At 43.0% G+C, this 18,318-nt stretch overlaps 1 protein-coding gene and 1 non-coding gene across 6 annotated transcripts in view; one reads left to right on the forward strand and one right to left on the reverse strand.

The window, feature by feature from the left end:
• The window catches only part of PPP4R1 (protein phosphatase 4 regulatory subunit 1), a 1,686,542-nt gene that overhangs the window by 1,524,412 nt on the left and 143,812 nt on the right, over window positions 1–18,318 (forward strand). For all 5 annotated transcript variants that reach the window (XM_044066551.1, XM_044066553.1, XM_044066554.1 and 2 more), the window contains 2 exons: window positions 3,943–4,063; window positions 5,485–5,619. In XM_044066551.1, coding sequence (XP_043922486.1) covers window positions 3,943–4,063; window positions 5,485–5,619 — 256 coding nt within the window. The remainder of the gene's footprint in view (window positions 1–3,942; window positions 4,064–5,484; window positions 5,620–18,318) is intronic.
• Window positions 9,900–9,972, reverse strand: TRNAQ-UUG. The gene has a single exon. It is a non-coding gene; the product is annotated as a tRNA-Gln (tRNA).

Raw genomic sequence — 18,318 nt, forward strand, 5'->3', positions numbered from 1 at the left:
GAGACATGGGCATAACTGTGATTGGAGAGAGGCTCAGTGTGAGATATTCCAAGAACATAAGCTTAAGCAGAACAAGGAATGGATTTTTTTCAAAGCCTTTCCTAGAACCTAAAAAGGGCAGTGCTTGGTAACATATTCTAGACCTGTACAGGTTAAACACACAAGTGAGTTAAAAAAAAATTCAAGAATCTAGTATTGGAAGGCCTTTATCGATATGCTACTGCCGATGCTTACCTTTATATCCCCACTGGCAGTTCCTAAAGTTTGTAGCAAGTATGAATGGTTTAGCTTTTTGGGCATTTTACTATTCCCAGGTTGTTGACCAAATGCAGGTCCAGTATTTGCACACCTTAGAATGTTGGGAATCCACATTTATTCATATTTGGACAGCTACCTGTTCAAGACTAATTTTTAGAAAAACCTCCATGTATTTTTATAAAGCATGCACTCCACTATCTGATCAAGCTAAGAATTTCCCTGAATGTTCGGAATCCCACCTGATGCTCATTCACACCCAGATCTTCATGTGGCCATACTAAACACCAAGGTAGGCGTACTGTCTTTACCAATGAATCCTGTTTCTTCTCTCTTCACTGTTTTTGCCTAAATGGCACTGAAAGTCATATGGTAGTAAAAGGGCCTTTTTTTATTTTTTTTTCCTCTGCTTCTTGCCAGCCCTCAGTCTTTCCACAGTTGGTCGACCTGTTTCCATTCCTGCCAGGATGAGAGCTATAATTTCCTCTTTGGGTTTGCACATTCCCTCATGCACCCCATTAAGGCTGCCAAGTGAAAGTGGCTTGGCAGACTCAAGTGTCCATCACTCGCTCATATGGTGCATGCCATGTATCTTTTTTCCACTAGGTGCCCACATTGCAGCAGTCAGAACCACACTTCTCTGTCCCCTCAGGATGGACTAGGTGATGAGCAGTCTGGACCCCTTCTCTTTCCCCTCAGGATCAACCAGGTGATGAGCAGTCTGGACCACTTCTCTCTCCCCTCAGGATGGACCAGGTGATGAGCAGTCTGAACCCACTTCTCTCTCCCCTCAGGATGGACCAGGTGATGAGCAGTCTGGACCCCTTCTCTCTCCCCTCAGGATGGACCAAGGTGGTAAGCAGTCTGGACCACTTCTCTCTCCCCTTAGGATGGACCAGGTGATGATGGTTGCTCATTTCCATTCTTCTGTGCCTGGTTCCTACAGTGGCCAAGCTGTTAATTGATCTCTGGTCATTTGTATCCTAATTAGAATTTCAGCCTTCTATGCAGCCTGCACGCAGGCCCTGAGCACTGATGCCTCATATTTCACTAGGAGAGCTCAGACATGCCTACTAAAAGCCCAAGGTGGATGGAAAAACAGCACAAAGGCAAATATTTACATAACAAGAAATTATTAGCATCAGTCTGTGTCCTGCAGATTTTCTGTTCACAGTGGAAATCCTTAAAGTGATGACTGACAGTACTGTTGGAACCAGGTAAAGACAGGCTACTTTCCTTTAGCTACATATGGCTCATAGAGTTCATAGGTTAGTACTAGGCTAACTGCCCTTGTGGGCCATTTTAAGCCTAGCCAATTACACCATGTGAGAATCAAACCCTGCACCTTGTGTCTATAAGGTAAACACCTTAACCATTATGCCAACCTCCCACACTTACTAGTTATGATAGTTTGAGACCTTGCCTTGGGGTAGGAGCATATTGTGTAGGCCTGCTACAACACTTTAAGCCAAAACTCCTTAGCACACCAGTTAAATACATCTGCTTCCAACCTTTGAGTGGAAACTGGTCTAAGTCTTTCAGAGAACGGTATAGTAGTTGGGAGTCCCAGACATGTCCCTCCCAAGACAACTCCATTTAAAGGAATTTTGTTCTAGTTATCCATCCTGGGAAGTTTGAAGAGTAAACACATTCTCTGTGCCTTTGAGAAGAGGCTGCTTTTTATGTAATGCCAGCCTTCCCCATCCTTTCATGGGTATGTCGAACAGCAAGAGGGAAAGACCAGGCTTCTCCTGTTCAGTCCCATTCTGGACAAGGTAGCTTTGTTTCTCTGTGATGGTCCAGATGAGAAAAGAAAAGTCACTGCATCTGCCATGCACATGTAAATTGCTAATTGAACAATGTGCATGTGTTCATTCAAACATCAGGAGTGTTTCTAGCTGGCAGTCTGGAGGATAGAAGCTTAATTTTCTTGTGGGACTGTTGCTAGTCGCCAGAAGACCCATTGTCAGGAAGTCTTTACTGGCAGGAGGTTTTCTGTCTGGTGCAGAGGTCATCACGTGGAACTTAAAGATGTATTTTATTTGAAGTCCTACTGTGTTTCACAGAACTGTCTGTAAAGTTTGGAGTTATGCCTTTGTTGAGGTTCACTTGTCAGCTATTGACAGACTTCTTTTGGATACCACATTGATACCACATTAATACCACGTTAATTTCCATCTCCACAGGCAAACAGTTCTTGAATGGGGATTTCCAACTTGATCTCTCCAAGAAGGCTAGTTCCCCCATGGCTTTTGAATTTTATAATTGAGAACATGACTCAGCCTGTAAGCTAGCCAGTACACCAATACTAAGTTAATTGTCTCGAAGATACTGTTCTTGATTGCCTTTAGGAAAATTGCAGTGGTAGAGGCCTTAATGTGCAAAGAGTATTGTATTGTATTCCACAGGATGACACCAGAATCCAACCCATCCTTTGTGCTTGTGGTACTGTCAGAATTGGCTATAAGTCCGTAATTCGATTATAGTGTTTTACTGGAGTCCCCAGAACAATGAAGGAAGGTAACTGCACTTACTGGATGTATACAAGTTGAAGTGTTCTTCTGAGTTGAGAAAAAACACAGTTTTGCGTTGTTTATGCCAAGGGTTCAAGGTGAGCCAGTATGAGAATATTTGTTTCCTTTATGCCAGGGAAATAGGGGAGGGCAATATCTAAACAGATCTTCTACAAATGGCAGTATTGCAGTGGCTTCTGTTACGAGTCATCATGTTAAGATATGGTAAAGGTAGGTCTGAGCCCACTCTGCCAGAGTAGTAGCTACTCCTGTAGCCTTTTTTTAGAAATGTGCCAGCCTGAAGTATTTGTTACACAGCTACCTTGGGTCATCATTCACATATTTTCCAAACATAAGTGTGCCCATACAAAATCAAAGCAAGGCAGGTTTTCTCAGTACTGTTCTGCAGGGCATGTAAGTAGTCCATCCCTTAATCGGTCACTAAGCTTGTGCAGTTTGTCGCTGAGTGTTACATTATTCTTTGTGCAGTGTAATAAGCTGCTGTTAAAAGCGCTGTATAAAACATGCTCGCCGTAACAGTAAATCTTTGACTGTCAGGATCACTGCTCTAGTATGGTCGTCTCCTTCAACCCCCTGTTCATGTCCCTTTGGTCTCCTTGAGAGCACCTCCAGGCACCACCAAGCTGAGAATTGGTTAGAGGCTGTCCACTAGCTAGCCCAGAACCTAGTTGGCTGTCCACTAGCTAGCCCAGAACCTAGTTGACCTCCCAAGTTTTATGGGCTCCCTTGTTGATGTTAGAAATCTTACTTTAAAAAATAACAGATGATGACACAGGCTGCTGTCTTTTTCATTGAGAAAACTGCTTGACATTTCACACTGTGTGGTGGAGTCCATCTCCAGTTTGGGGATGTCCAACGATCGAAGTTGGTCCAAATTGTTGAATGTCCACCTGTAACTAATTGACAAGTGTGATGAATTGTACTGAAATTATGAACTTTAATATTTGTACACTTATGATGAAATGGTCATGCTCCTGTATCTTTACAGACTTGGAAAAAAAGACAAAGGAACTGTATAATACTTGTGATTTTAAACTGTATATAGCTGCCTATTTTGTCATAATGAAGGCCCTGCAAAAAGTATGGTTTTCAGCTATAGTAGTTTGTCAGAACCATGTTTTCTTTTCATTGATTAGCTGCTGTTTATTTGCAGACAGCTTATTCTGCTTTTAGAGCTGTACAGCGCAACAGATGTTTACGAATACCTACGACCCATTGCACTCACCCTTTGTACTGACAAGGTTTCTTCAGTTCGCTGGATCTCTTTTAAGCTAGTAAGAACCATTTATTTACTTCCTTGTGTATATATATGCATTTTTTTAATTATGTGCTGTCACCTTCAAAGCTCATTTGTGATTCTGCACTTATAAAAAAATTAAGGAATGTCTCTCTCTCTAATTTGAAGCTTGTTGGAGAAAGAGTTTTCTTGAGGATCAGTATGGTGAGAGGTAACTAGTAAAAACGTGATTCCACAATTTGATTTTCATTAATTGTAAACAATGCTTATTTCATTTTATTGAAGCAGAGATTTGTTGTGTCTTTCGGCTTTTCCCGGTTAGGGGTCGCCACAGCGGAACTCCGGTCCGCTAATGATTGGCAGTTGATTTTTACGTGCTGGCTTGCCAGGCCTAACGCACAACCTTCAACGAAGGAATGCCCATTCACGCATGTCTCCACTTAAGACGCTCTAGCTGAGAATCGAACGGGACAGCGTCTTGATGTGAGGCGACAACACTACCGCAGCACCTCCACCGCGGATTATTAGACCATAAAGAGCAAATTCATCTGGTCTGTGAGATCATTTGTCAGGCCTGTTAACTTTTTCAGGTTACTCTGGAAGATGCTTACCATTTGTTACACGCATCATAAACTTGTATGTGGATGCTGTGTGACTTGCATAGTCTTGCTCTGTGAGGCGCTACACTTGTGTACAACCCTTCACAAGCTGAACCTTGCTATATGACAAATGCCACATGTTTTAGCCACTTAACATATGGGGGTAGAAGTTCTATGGTAGTACAGCTACCATGAGATGGGTTTGGGGTATGGGGATTATGGCACAGTTGGCACCCAGAGTTTACATAGTGCATCTGAGGTGGTAAAATATTACAAGAGGAAATGAGTTTTAGTGGCATTGCCTGTGGTACTAGATTGGAATTTTATGTTGCCCAGTTGCAGCAGAAGGGGTTACCATCACAGAACTGCTGTTGAAATGGTAGATGATTGCCTAGTAAAAATAAAAAAAAAAAAATGTCAGTCCAAAGCGTGCAGTATTATGAAGTAGCAACAGAAAGGGACAGGATTCTTTACTCCAAGGGATTTTTGACTTTGGAGTTAATATATAAAGTAAGAGAGTTGAGGTTAGGGGCAAGAACTCTTACATAGGTGAAACAGAGGAGATTGTCTTCCTGTAAAACCTTTTTATTGATGTTTACAGCTGTTGCCTATGTTTACATTAGATTTTTGAATGTGTACTTTCACTGGTAGTATAGTCATGGAGTAGCAGTTTCCTACCTTCTCTCTCTTATTGAGTTGATTGGAGAATTGAATGATGTATCATAAGAAGGGGAAAAGGCCTTTATGCATATATTCTATTTGTGAACGTTTCTGTTTATTATTGATACATTTCTTTGTCTTGATAATTAACACAAAACAAGCAAGTAGAGGAATAACCACCTGAAAATTGTCCTTTCAGATTAGTGAGATGATCAGGAAACTGCATTGTTCTGCATCTGTGCCTTTGATGATAAACTTCCTACATGAACTCATTGACAAGTTCTGTTGCTGTTCTAAGTGGTCTGGCAGACAAACGTTTGTCTTTATCTGTCAGGTAAAGTATTCTGCAGTTATTACAATTAACTTTCTTCAGCAAATTTTTATATTTTTAGTTTGTCTGTGTTAGTTGCACATGGAGTTTGCATGCATCCTATCTCAGCCTGGATTTTCTCAATTCACTTCTCTACAAACTTCTAAATGATTGGTGTTGCCCACCACTGGCAAGCAAATTGCTGTTACATGAATACTCTTGTATATTAAGAAGTAACACTACTGCCAAGCTCGTTAGACCTAAATGTTCTTTAGCTGTTTAGAAAAATCTTTTCCAGAGCTAACTCCTGCTTTATGGAACTCTCTTCCAGGCCACATTACAGATTTGCAGAATCTGGCAGTTAAAAAACATACTTAGCATTACATGTGCAGACTGAAAACAAAGGCATATACTTCAAAGATGCCGGTTACATCTGTAGCTCTGATACAGTTGCACATTTTGTGGCTTGTTTACAGTTCTACATTTTAGGTTACACCGTTTCTCACTGACTGTGACATTGTGCTGTCATACTGTATATGTGAGTTAATATTTTTACTTAAGCTCCTTTCCAAGAACTGCATCTTTTCTCACTGTCTTACTAGCCTAATTCGTTGAGATACTTTATGCTGTTAATCTTTTTATACTGTAGATGACTGCGTATTTGTAATGTTGCCTTTCTCTACTGAAATGTTTATGCGTTTTGATTACTAAGTAAATGACTACATGTACTGCATCTGCGGTGCAGCTGTTGTGTGCATGTCAATTGCTGTTTGTCTCTGGAGGTGGTTAAGAGTCCTGTACCTTCCTGTACCAGTCCATCAGCTCAGTGAACAAACTTAAGTTATTAAATTAAGAAATCCATCAGCTCAGTGAACAAACATAATTATTAAATTAAGAAATATATGAATAAACCAACTGGAAACCAAACCATGTTGATATGTCCTCAGGTAAGACACTTCATACTTTTTTTTTTTTTTTAGACAAGTCCATCGTAGAGCCCTAAAGAACTCCGCTAGTGATGAGTCTTTGATAGAATGATGCATGAGTTCTGTCCAAGAACCAGTTGGGTGTCCAGTGTGTAGCATAAGGGATAATTTGTTTTGTGATGAGATACCATAGGTGAGGGTCAGTATCGAAGGCCTTGGCCAGATCTAATTAGAGTGTGTGTAGAGATGGTCTGTCATGCAGTGGTAACTTTTTAAGTCTCCACATGATTAAGTAGGCAAAATGTACCTCTTACAAAGCCAAACTAGTTGTGGTTGAGAGTCTGCAGATTACTGATATTGTTAGTACAAACAACATCAGTAAAGCAATTGGTCAGTATTTTTCAGGGTCAGTAGTAGGATCATCCTTGTGGTGGGGCATCACATTGGCTGTTAACCAGGCTTTCTGGTATGTACCCATTAGAAAGGCTAAGTAGAAGGTTTAGGAGGGATACAGTAATGCAGGATTTTGTGTTGACTAGAAGACAACCTTATATGTTGTCTGGACCCATGGGGCTGGTATTTTTGATTTTAGAAAGCACTGGCAGAAATTCTTCAGAATACATATTTAGTGGTGGTTTAGAATGTGTGTAACACTGGGACAAGTTGAAACTAAATTCTCTGTGTGTATTAGTAATGCTTCTAGGTTCAGAGTAGGCAGTGCCGTTTGAAACCAGCTGTCTACAATAATAGGCACTACTCCTGTGTTTGCAGTTAAAAAGGCCTTATGATTATCTTTAGAGGAGGTGGCCATGTTTTAATTCACAGCAAGCCTTCCAAAACCCAGACATTTTTTGGATCCATTTTGTAAGGGAATGAGGTGGACTTATTCCTTCGGGCATTTTTTTTTTCTTTTTTCATTGAGTTTGTTTATTCTGCAATTCCACCATGATAGATGGAGGTGGATCCAGTGCAGTATAGAAGAGAATAAAAGAGGTAAATATGGTGGGTTTTGCAGTGTGTCTGTGTCAGTGTGGTGGGGAGGGTTGAGATTTTGACTCTCATTAGGAAATCAGAAAGCAGTAAAAGGTTAGCTTTGAAGAAGTCCATAAATATAATGGTGTTATTTGGAACATGGGTTAAGCTCTTGAGGATGTAACAGTCTGGTGTCTGATTTAATCATTGAAATGGTTGCTTTAGATGAGTAGTACACAAGGGAAATGTGTGTGAGAACAAGGTTACGGAGATTTGAACCTGTAGTAGGAGAGGAGCAACTGCTTGGTCCATGGAGTTGGCATTAAAATTTAGTAAACAAAGTGCATATGTGTTCATATGCATTTACCAGTTATTTGAATTCTCTCAGGCTGTAACTGTATTTGGTTTAATAAGCAGAAGTTCAGAAGGAGTTGCATTGTGTCTTTGTGGATTTAGAGAAAGCATATGACAGGGTGCCTAGAGAGGAGTTGTGGTATTGTATGAGGAAGTCGGGAGTGTCAGAGAAGTATGTAAGAGCGGTACAGGATATGTACGAGGGTAGTGTGACAGCAGTGAGGTCTGCGGTGGGAGTGACGGATGCGTTTAAGGTGGAGGTGGGATTACATCAAGGATCAGCTCTGAGCCCTTACTTATTTGCAATGGTGATGGACAGGTTGACAGACGAGCTCAGACAGGAGTCCCCGTGGACTATGATGTTTGCAGATGACATTGTGATCTGTAGTGAAAGTAGGGAACAGGTGGAGGAGACCCTGGAGAGGTGGAGATATGTTCTAGAGAGAAGAGGAATGAAGGTCAGCAGGACTAAGAAAGAAAATATGTGTGTGTGAATGAGTGGGAGGATAGAGGAATGGTGAGGATGCAGGGAGTAGAGGTGGCAAAGGTGGATGAGTTTAAGTACTTGGGATCAACAGTTCAGAGTAATGGTGAGTGTGAAAGAGAGGTGAAGAAGAGAGTACAGGCAGGATGGAGTGGGTGGAGAAGAGTGTCAGGAGTGATTTGTGACAGAGGAGTACCAGTAAGCGTTAAAGGGAAGGTCTACAAGAGGGCAGTGAGACCAGCTATGTTATATGGGTTCGAGACAGTGGCATTGACAAAAAGGCAGGAGTCAGAGCTTGATGTGGCGGAGTTGAAGATGTTAAGATTTGCACTGGGTGTGACAAGGATGAACAGGATTGGAATAAGTATATTAGAGGGTCAGCCCAGGTTGGAAGGTTTGGAGACAAATCCAGAGAGGCAAGATTACGTTGGTTTGGACATGTGCTGAGGAGGGATGCAGAGTATATTGGGAAAAAGATGCTAAGGATGAAGCTGCCAGGTAACAGGAAAAGAGGAAGGCCTAAGATAAGGTTTATGGATGTGGTGAGAGAGGACATGCAGGTGGGTTGGTGTGACAGAGCAAGATGCAGAGGACAGGAAGAAATGGAAATAGTTGATCTGCTGTGGCGACTCCTAACGGGAGCAGCCAAAAGAAGCAGCAGAATCTCCATACGATTTTAAGTAGGGTTTTATATGAGTGGGGGACTTGTGGGGATTATATATTTGGCTATAATATGATCATTAGATTTGTCTGTAGAGATTAGGGTTAAGAGTTCAAAGTTAGTGCTCCACTGAATTTAATGCGAGGTAAAGGGATTGTGGAGGACTGTGGATCACTACCTGCAATCAACAGAGGGTGTGATTTAGGGGATAGATACTAAACCTGGGTAAGGGAGCAGTCACATTTTTTTTTTGTTTAAGTAACTCTGCTTATATGTGTGTCTGAGGCTTAGTAAGGCATTATGATTGGGTATTTGACTTTTATTGCCTGGTAGTGAGACTGACTTTGCCTAAAAAAGGGTAGTAATGGGGGATTAGCAAATTCTTGGGCCAATATGTGGAAGCCCTGAAGGGAGAGGTGCAGGCCATCCCTTGTAAAGCAAGCGGGGCTGTCGCTCGTTTCCTCAAGAGGCTGAGGCGCATTGTATCCTCCTAATATGGCTCCATTTATTGTGCCATTATTGCAGTCCATTATTTTTTCTTTGTACTGTGATGTCATTTTCTCTTACAAGATACTGTTCAAGACTAGCTTCTCCAGTCCCTTGTTGTTCTACATTGAACACTTACGCATGTCTGTGCATCTCTGGTAGAGTGTTTGATGTAGTTCAGTTCCACATGGTTCATAGATTAGTACTAGGCTAACTGTCCCTTGGGACCATTTTAAGCATAGCCATTTACCTCATGTGAGACTCAAGCCTGCACCTTGTGTTTATAAGGTAAACACCTTAACCATTATGCCAAACTCCCACCTAATAAGACACTGCATTGGCTGGGAATTGAACCCGGGTCTTGTGCGTGGGAGACGAGAATTCTGCCACTGAACCATAAATGACTAGCTCACTGGCAGTGCGACCATGGTAGGACTTGAACCTACAATCTTCTGATCCAAAGTCAGACGCCTTATCCATTAGGCCACATGGCCAACTGGCATGGTAACAACCATTGACCTAAGGGCCCTAGTTGTATTGTGAATCCTAGCACCAGAGAGACAGCAAAGTCACATTGTCCTTGTTCAGGCTTGCTAGGAGGAGATGACCTTCTCAGAAGCAGTGATGCATCTGTGACTAACACACTGGCCACTGACATGAGTGGGAAAGAGAGGTTGTAGCCTCTGAGGGCACTGTGGTTGTAAACACAACCTGGGTGACTTGAATTGTGAGTAGTCGAGGATACATTGTTGAAAGTGACTGTGATCTGCGGCTACTGGCATGTTGCCTTGAAAGCTTTGTTAGAGATTTCTTTAGGACCCCAGTGTAAGTGGGTTTGAAGTTAGTAAGTGGGTGTGCTGTTTACTGACAGCTGTAGGTGATGGTGGACTTCATGATGAGCAGAAGTAGGAGGCTGTAAGCTTGAAATAGTTACTGCTCAGCTTCAGAGTTCCTTGAGCTACAGGCTGGCAGTAGATGACATGAGGTCAGTCTTTCAGCCCATAGGTACAGAGCAAAAAACAGAGGTGTAAGACTAAGATGGAAGATTATGGTGTAGAATTAGAAGAGGAGGGTATGTGTTTGAGATAAACGGGGAGGGATAGAGAACAAGAAAATGTGTTCTGAAGGGAAAATGAAAGGAAAAACTAGAATGAAAAGGGGCATATAAATCACCAAGGGGTGGAGTCATAGGAGACTCCATCATGAAACACACACATGTCCCTCTCACCAGGCTGGATAAGGAGAGGGTCACAGTCAGCTGTCTGTCAGGTGCCAGGATCTGCCATATCACACATGCACTCAGGTCTCTCAACAACAGGTACCATTATCACTCTGTCATCTGTCATAGTCCATGTTGATGTGAACTACTTGAGACGTACCTCTCTGGACTATATGAACAGAGAGACGACTGAGCTCTCGGACTGTGTCTCAGAAAGGTATGTCCTTAGCCTTAAGCAGTATTTTACGTTCATCTAGAATGATGCCTCAATGCAATCAGAAAATGATTGACTTTAATAATTTGCTTAGTTTTTGGTGACATTCTAAGGGGGATCCAGTATCTGTCAGCCTGGGATGACGTGATCGACAGACCTCACTGCTTTGCCAGAGATGGTCTTTGTCTGTCACCCCTGGAATTTTGGCTAATGGTGAAGGCTGTTGCCTACCCCCTTAGAGCCTTTTTTAGGCAGTGTCACATGGACAAAACTCTGATGTAAAAATACCAATCAAAAACAACTTCAGGGTCATGTTGCTAAACGCTAGGAGTCTTAGCATGAAATTGCAGTCACTGGAAGCAGTCCTCACCCTGGACTCATTTGTGCAGTCACTGAGACCTGGTTCAAGGCTGTGGAGAGCACCCCAGCCATATCGGGTTACACCTCCTTCCACACGTTCAGACCACAAACTGAAGGCAAGAAAACTAAAGTAGGCAGTGTATCGATATTCATCAAGGATAAATACACCTCCAGATTGGTAAAACAGCATGACACCCTAGAAATTCTTCAGGTGCAATTAACTGTTGATAGGACACCTATTCACGTTATTGCCAGCTACAGAACCCCTCCATGAATCAGGACACCCACTGTGCCTATTTGAATTAACTTGAGTCTATCATGTTACATCCTTATGCACCATAGTTTTGGGCGACTTTAACTACCCTAGCTTTGATTGGGTGAATTACTCTTGCTCAAACTCACCTGCCCAAAGATTCCTCGACTTTGTCAACTCCAGTGCCCTGGACCAGCCAACATCCTGGACCTGGTGCTTACAAATGTGGGAGGCCACTGTATCACCCCCACTGTGAGTTCATCCCTGGTGAGTTCTGACCACAAATCAGTTTCATTTGAGGTAACTATCACACCTGACCCTCCCCTAGCAGCAGCTAGACTAAAAAGCTTCTCCAAAGCAGATTATAACCTCTTACAGGATGGTATAATTAGCTTCATTGCACCTCTCCCTTCAGACAGAACCAGTAACTAAGCCAAGCTTTACAACAATGCCATGTACAAGCACCTGTATAAATGCATTGACTCAGCAGTAGCTGTTAAGACCAAAACAAGCTCTTCAAGGAAAGTAAACCTGCCTAGTGGACAACCACCATTAACAGGCTTTACAATAAAAGGAAGAAACTGCTGTCCAAGAGTAAGAAGGAGCGGGCTGTAAAATGGAGGCACTCCCTCCTCAGCAAGTAAGACTTCTTGTGAAGTCCTCCAAGGCAAGCTACAAATCCAAGTTAGCTTCCTCAACTAAGGACAGCCATAAGGCGTTCTGTAGTTACATCTGTAACCTAAAAGGTAAGACTCAGATTTGCACCGAACTGGTAGTTAATGGTAATGCATACACTGAGTCGGTGGGCATAGCTAACCTGCTAGCCAACAGGTTTGGTGAATACTTCAGTCCCCTGTCCCCACCACAAGTACTTCATGTTATCTCTACCACCTGTCCCCTACTTTGTATCTCTAAAGAGCAGGTCATAAACGCCCTCTCTAAGGCCAAAAACACAGCATCAGTGGGACCTGATAACATTCCAGGCTGTGTCCTACATGGGCTCAAACAAGAATTAGCAACACCATTGGCTACTCTTTTCAATCACAGTCTAAGCACCAGCTTCATCCCAGCTGAATGGAAAACAACCACCGTTATCCCTCTGCACAAAGATGGTGCTACTACTGACCCCGGGAACTACAGACCTATTAGCCTGACTAGCCTTGTCTGCAAGGCTGTGAAGAGAATCATCATGGACCTTAAAGATATAGGTAATGTCCAAACACTAGATCCTACCCAGTTTGGATTTGTCATGGGGAGATCATGCTTGTTAAACCTGGTGCACGACTTCAAGACAGTCACAAGGGCCCTGGACAAAGGGAAATCTGTGTATTCAGCCTGCCAAGGCATTTGACAGTATCCCTCACTCAGGCATCATTGACAAACTTTCACAGATAAACATCAGCCCTTGTATCGTAAGGTGGGTTGGGAACTTGGCTCTGATAGAACCCATATAGTCAAAATACAGTGGTGTTCCACAGGGATCGGTCCTGAGACCTCTACTGTTTGGATTCTATTTCTCTGAAGTACAAGCTAAAACCAAGGGACTGTGGCTTACAAAGTTTGCTGACTGCTGCAAACTGGGTGCGATCATAGAATCTTACACATACAAATGATTGGTGCCAAAGTCATGGCCTCAAACTCAATGCAGAAAAAAGTATTGTCATCCCTTTCGTCAAGAGCAATGTTCCTGCATATTACCACATCAATGGCAATACACTAAATACGCACTCAGTGGTGAGAGATCTGGGCACTCAGGTTAACAGCAACCTTGCCTTTGATCTTTCCAGGCTTGTTAGTTGTTGCTGAAGCACCTACCAAGGGGAGAAACCGCTGAGAGAAGAAAGGAGCCACTTTTGAGATTGTAAGTATTTTCTTCTGATTTTTTGTTTAGAATTACTGCCTTGCCCGCCTACTTTTCGGCGTTTTCTGGCTTGCTAAAGTTTATATCTGTATTAGAAACAGTATTTAGAACACATCTAGAGCCTGTTTACTGCAGTTCCTGTGTTGCACTTAATTTAAAATCGTTTTTTTCTCTTAAAATTGCATTTTACCTGACTTTGGCCTAGCACTCAAGTGCGGGGTCATTTATTGCACTGTTGTGAATATTTTGCTACTTGTGTATCTCTGCTACCTTTAAACTAAAACAAAAAAAGAAAAAAAAATCTTGCTTTTTTCCCACTTTCTGAAATTTAAGAAACTTCAGTTACAGATATGCTGTTCTGAACTGTTTGTAAGTTTCTTGGAGGCCAGTGCTTGCTTGGGCTAAATGGAAGTCTGTGTTCACCAGTGGCAGTGGTGAACACTGAGCAGCCTGCCTGTCCCTGTAGGAGTGGTTACTGCCTAGAAGCCGTAGTTTTATTGGCCATTTTGGGTCAATTCTAAAACTCCTTGATCTCTCTCTCTTAAAACCCTGCTGCCTCGTGGTTTTGGCGTCTTTCCAGGCTTGTTAGTTGTTGCTAAAGCACCTACCAAGGGGAGAAAACACTGACAGAAGAAAGGAAACACTTTTGAGATTTTAAGTATTTTCTTCTGATTTTTTTGTTTAGAATTACTGCTTTGCCTCCTACTTTTCTGCGTTTTCCGGCTTGCTAAAGTTTTTATCTGTATTAGAAACAGTATTTAGAACACATCTAGAGCCTGTTTACTGCATTTCCTGTGTTGCACTTAATTTAAAATCGTTTTTTTCTCTTAAAATTGCATTTTACCTGACTTTGGCCTAGCACTCAAGTGCGGGGTCATTTATTGCACTGTTGTGAATATTTTGCTACTTGTGTATCTCTGCTACCTTTAAACTAAAACAAAAAAAAAAACAAAAAATCTTGCTTTTTTCCCACTTTCTGAAATTTAAGAAAGTTCAGTTACAGATTTGCTGTTCTGAACTGTTTTTAAGTTTCTTAGAGGCCAGTCAGTGCTTGCTTGGGCTAAAGGGAAGTCTCTGTGTTCACCAGTGGCAGTGGTTAACACTGAGCAGCCTGCCTGTCCCTGTAGGAGTGGTTACTGCCTAGAAGCTGTAGTTTTATTGGCCATTTTGGGTCAATTCTAAACTCCTTGATCTCTCTCTCTTAAAACCCTGTAACTCTCTTTTTGCGCAGTCTTGCGCACAGAGCAGAGTCGGGCAGCGCCGCGTAAACAGGTTTAAACTATTCCCGGCTCCACAAAGTCTGCTCTTCACTTTTTCCCTTAGAACTGCTCTAAATCTCTAATTAAGCACTCTATTCTCATTCTAAAGCCCTGCACTTGCTCGTATAAGTAATCTCATAGGTAAACACAAATGAACTTAAGCACTACATCCTCTTATACTCCTCCTAAGCACTTGGTTCTTTCCGATCAGTCAATAAGTAGTTCCCTATATTATTCAGGCATGTCCAAAGGTCAGTTTTGAGTTTACTCTCCAGTCCAGCTGGTGAATCTGGGAATCTTGAGGCAATGTTACAACTGCCTTATGTATACAGACCACCCTCTCCTCCTCCCAACAAGCTCAAATATATGTGAGAGATGCAACTATATAGCCAAACTGGAGGCTAAGCTGTCTCAACCCAGTACTGGCACAGACTGTCAGGAGGAGAAGGTAACCACACACACCACAAATCCAGTCTCACATAGACCTATCACATCAGCAAACCAAACACATAAACACACAAAAACATACTCGGAGGCTCTAAATAAAAATCTGCCTAAGCAGCAGAGACCTCCAAAGCAGACATCCAAGCAACACCTACCACGAAACAATATCCATGTAGCTCACAAAGTCAGTGTGCCACACAGTCACAGCTCTTAAGGCTAAACAGCACACCTAATACACTTGCAATAGGTGACTCTATTGTCAGACACACCGACGTCCCACTCACCAAGCTGAACAAGGAGAAGGTCACTGTAAGCTGCCTGTCGGCTGCCAGGATCCGCCACATAACACAAGCACTCAGGTCACTCCAAAGCAAGTACAAATATGACTCCGTCATTGTCCATGCGGGTGTGAATGACCTGAGACGTACCTCCCTGGACTACATGAAAAAAGATGTATAGGAGCTCTTTGATCATGTAGCCCAGGCTGGTATGACCCTGACCTTGAGTAGCATCTTACCCTCACCAAGAATGATGCCACAGTATAAAGACAAAATGATTAATTTTAACAATTGGCTAAAGTATTGGTGTCATTCAAAGGGGATCCAGGGTCTGTCAGCCTGGGATGACATGCTCGACAAGCCACGTTGCTTCGCTAGGGGCGGCTTGCACCTGTCACCCCTGGGTTTTCGAATACTGGCAAAGGCTCTTGCACCCCCATAGTGCCTTTTTTAGGCAAGGCTCAAAAGACAAACCCACCCCCATAGACAACACAAAGAAAAAAAACTAAGGGTAATGCTGCTCAATGCCGGAAGTCTAAACCTAAAGATGCACGCACTCGAGACTCTCCTCAGTGTGGAGAATATCTATATCTGTGCAGTAACAGAAACCTGGTTCAAGGCTCCCGAGAGCACCCCAGCACTAACAGAGGTTATACTTCATACCATGCTTTCTGGCCCCAAAACTCGGACTGAACCACAAAAGGAGGGGGAGTATCCATATTTATCAAAGATACTTACACCTCCAGGTTAGTGGCACTGCATGAAACATCAGAGACCATCCATGTGCAACTAACAGTGGGCAAAACTGCCTTTCAGTTTGTAGCCTGCTACAGGCCACCCTCCCAAACACAGGAACCTCACTCGGCTTTCCAGAGAACACTGGAGAATATGTAGGTCTCTCCAAACACTGTTATATGGGGTGACTTCAACTACCCAAACATCAATTGGGAAAACTATTCAAGCCCAAACACCCTCGCCCAACGGTTCCTAGAATTTATAAACTCAGATGCTATGGAACAACTTGTCACCACTCCCACAAGAGGGGAAAACATATTGGATCTAGTCATCACCAACATGGGGTCTCTATGTTCCACACCAGAGGTATACCCCTCATTGGTAAGATCAGACCATAAACAAATCTCACTGGACATCCATATTCCATCCCCACCCATAGCCAAGGAAACCACAGTGAAGAACTTCTCAAAAGCAAACTTCACACTTCTCAAATCTGAGGTGGAGTCCTTCAAAGCCCCCGGGTCAGTGGAAAATACGGCCCAAAATGCAGAATCCTTTACAAAACCATTCTGTGGACACCTACAGGAATGCATGGAGCATGCTATCCCAAATAAAACCAAGACTCACTCCTCCATAGGCAGGAGACCTGTCTGGTGGATCCTGGCCATAAATAAGCTATACAACAGAAGGAGAAAGTTACATGACGGAGCAAAGTCCCAAAAAGGGAAGGCGTCACTGATCAGTACTAGCAAGAAACTATGATCCCTCATAAAATCATCTAAGGCCAGCTTCGAAAGAAAAATTGCACAAGACACTAAAGATAATCACAAGGCCTTTTTTAGTTATGTCAGAAACCTGGGAGGCAACTCCCAGATATGCTCTGAGTTAGTGCAAAATGACAAAAAATACACTGAACCCACAGACATTGCCAACATCCTGGCAGAAAGGTTCAGTGCAAACTTCTCCCCCCCCCCCAAAAGAGCAAATGTCTATCCCAACAGAGTGTAGCCTTCCTGAGATCACAGATGCACAGGTGAGAGTTGCCCTCTCCAAAGCAAAAAACACAGCAGCAATGGGACCAGATGGTGTCCCGGGCTGCGTCTTACACGAGCTCCAAGAAGAACTAAACCCTCATATAAAGTCACTGTTCAATCTCAGCCTTACTACAGGATATGTACCCAAGGAATGGCGTACAGCAACAGTGGTCCCACTCCACAAAGGTGGTGCCACAACAGACCCCGGAAACTATCGCCCTATAAGCCTGACTAGCTTGGTCTGCAAAGCTATGGAGCATATCATCATGGAAATCATAAACAAAGACATTGGGAACCTCCAGACACTGGATCCTACCCAATTCGGCTTTGTTAAGGGCAGATCTTGCCTCTTGAACCTGGTCGACCTCTTTGAAACAGTTACCAAAGCCATAGATGAAGGGAAGGTAGTCCACACAGCCTACCTAGACCTCGCAAAAGCCTTTGACACAATACCCCACTCGGGCATCATAAATAAGCTCACCAGCTTAAATATCAACCCCTATGTCACAAGATGGGTTGCAAACTGGCTCAGGGATAGAACCCACATGGTCAGAATAGCAGGTGCCATGTCAGACTCTAAACCAGTTACAAGTGGTGTCCCACAAGGCTCAGTCCTGGAACCTCTCTTGTTCGGTATATATTTCTATGAGGTACAGGCTAACACAGGTGGACTATGGCTGACCAAGTTCGCGGATGACTGCAAACTGAGTGCTGTAATCGATTCTCCGGCTGACACAAGCATCCTCCAAAAGGGTCTCACAGAGACGGATAACTGGTGCCAGAGCCATGGCCTAAAGCTAAATGCCAAAAAGTGCATAGTCATCCCCTTTGGGAAAAACAAAGTGCCCACGAATTACCACATAGGTGGTAATCCATTAAGTACGGAAGAAGTAATTAGGGACTTGGTGACCCAAGTAGATAGCAATCTCTCCTTTGACAATCACGTTGCCAAAGTGGTTAGAAAGACCTTCTATATAGCCCACCTTATCACGAAAGGGTTCACATCTAGATCAAGAGAGGCCCTCTACTCATCACTTATCAGGCCCATAATTGACTACAATGCCCCATTTGGGATGTACCTTACCCGACACCTTCAGCAACTGGAAAGACCCCAAAAGTATCTCACCAAGAGGATCAAGGGGCTCAAACATATGCCCTATGCAGTTCGGCTAAAGAAACTCCA

Source organism: Protopterus annectens, chromosome 3.part1 (assembly GCF_019279795.1).
Source record: "Protopterus annectens isolate FY-2018-M chromosome 3.part1, PAN1.0, whole genome shotgun sequence".
NCBI classification, from domain to species: Eukaryota; Metazoa; Chordata; order Ceratodontiformes; family Protopteridae; genus Protopterus; species Protopterus annectens.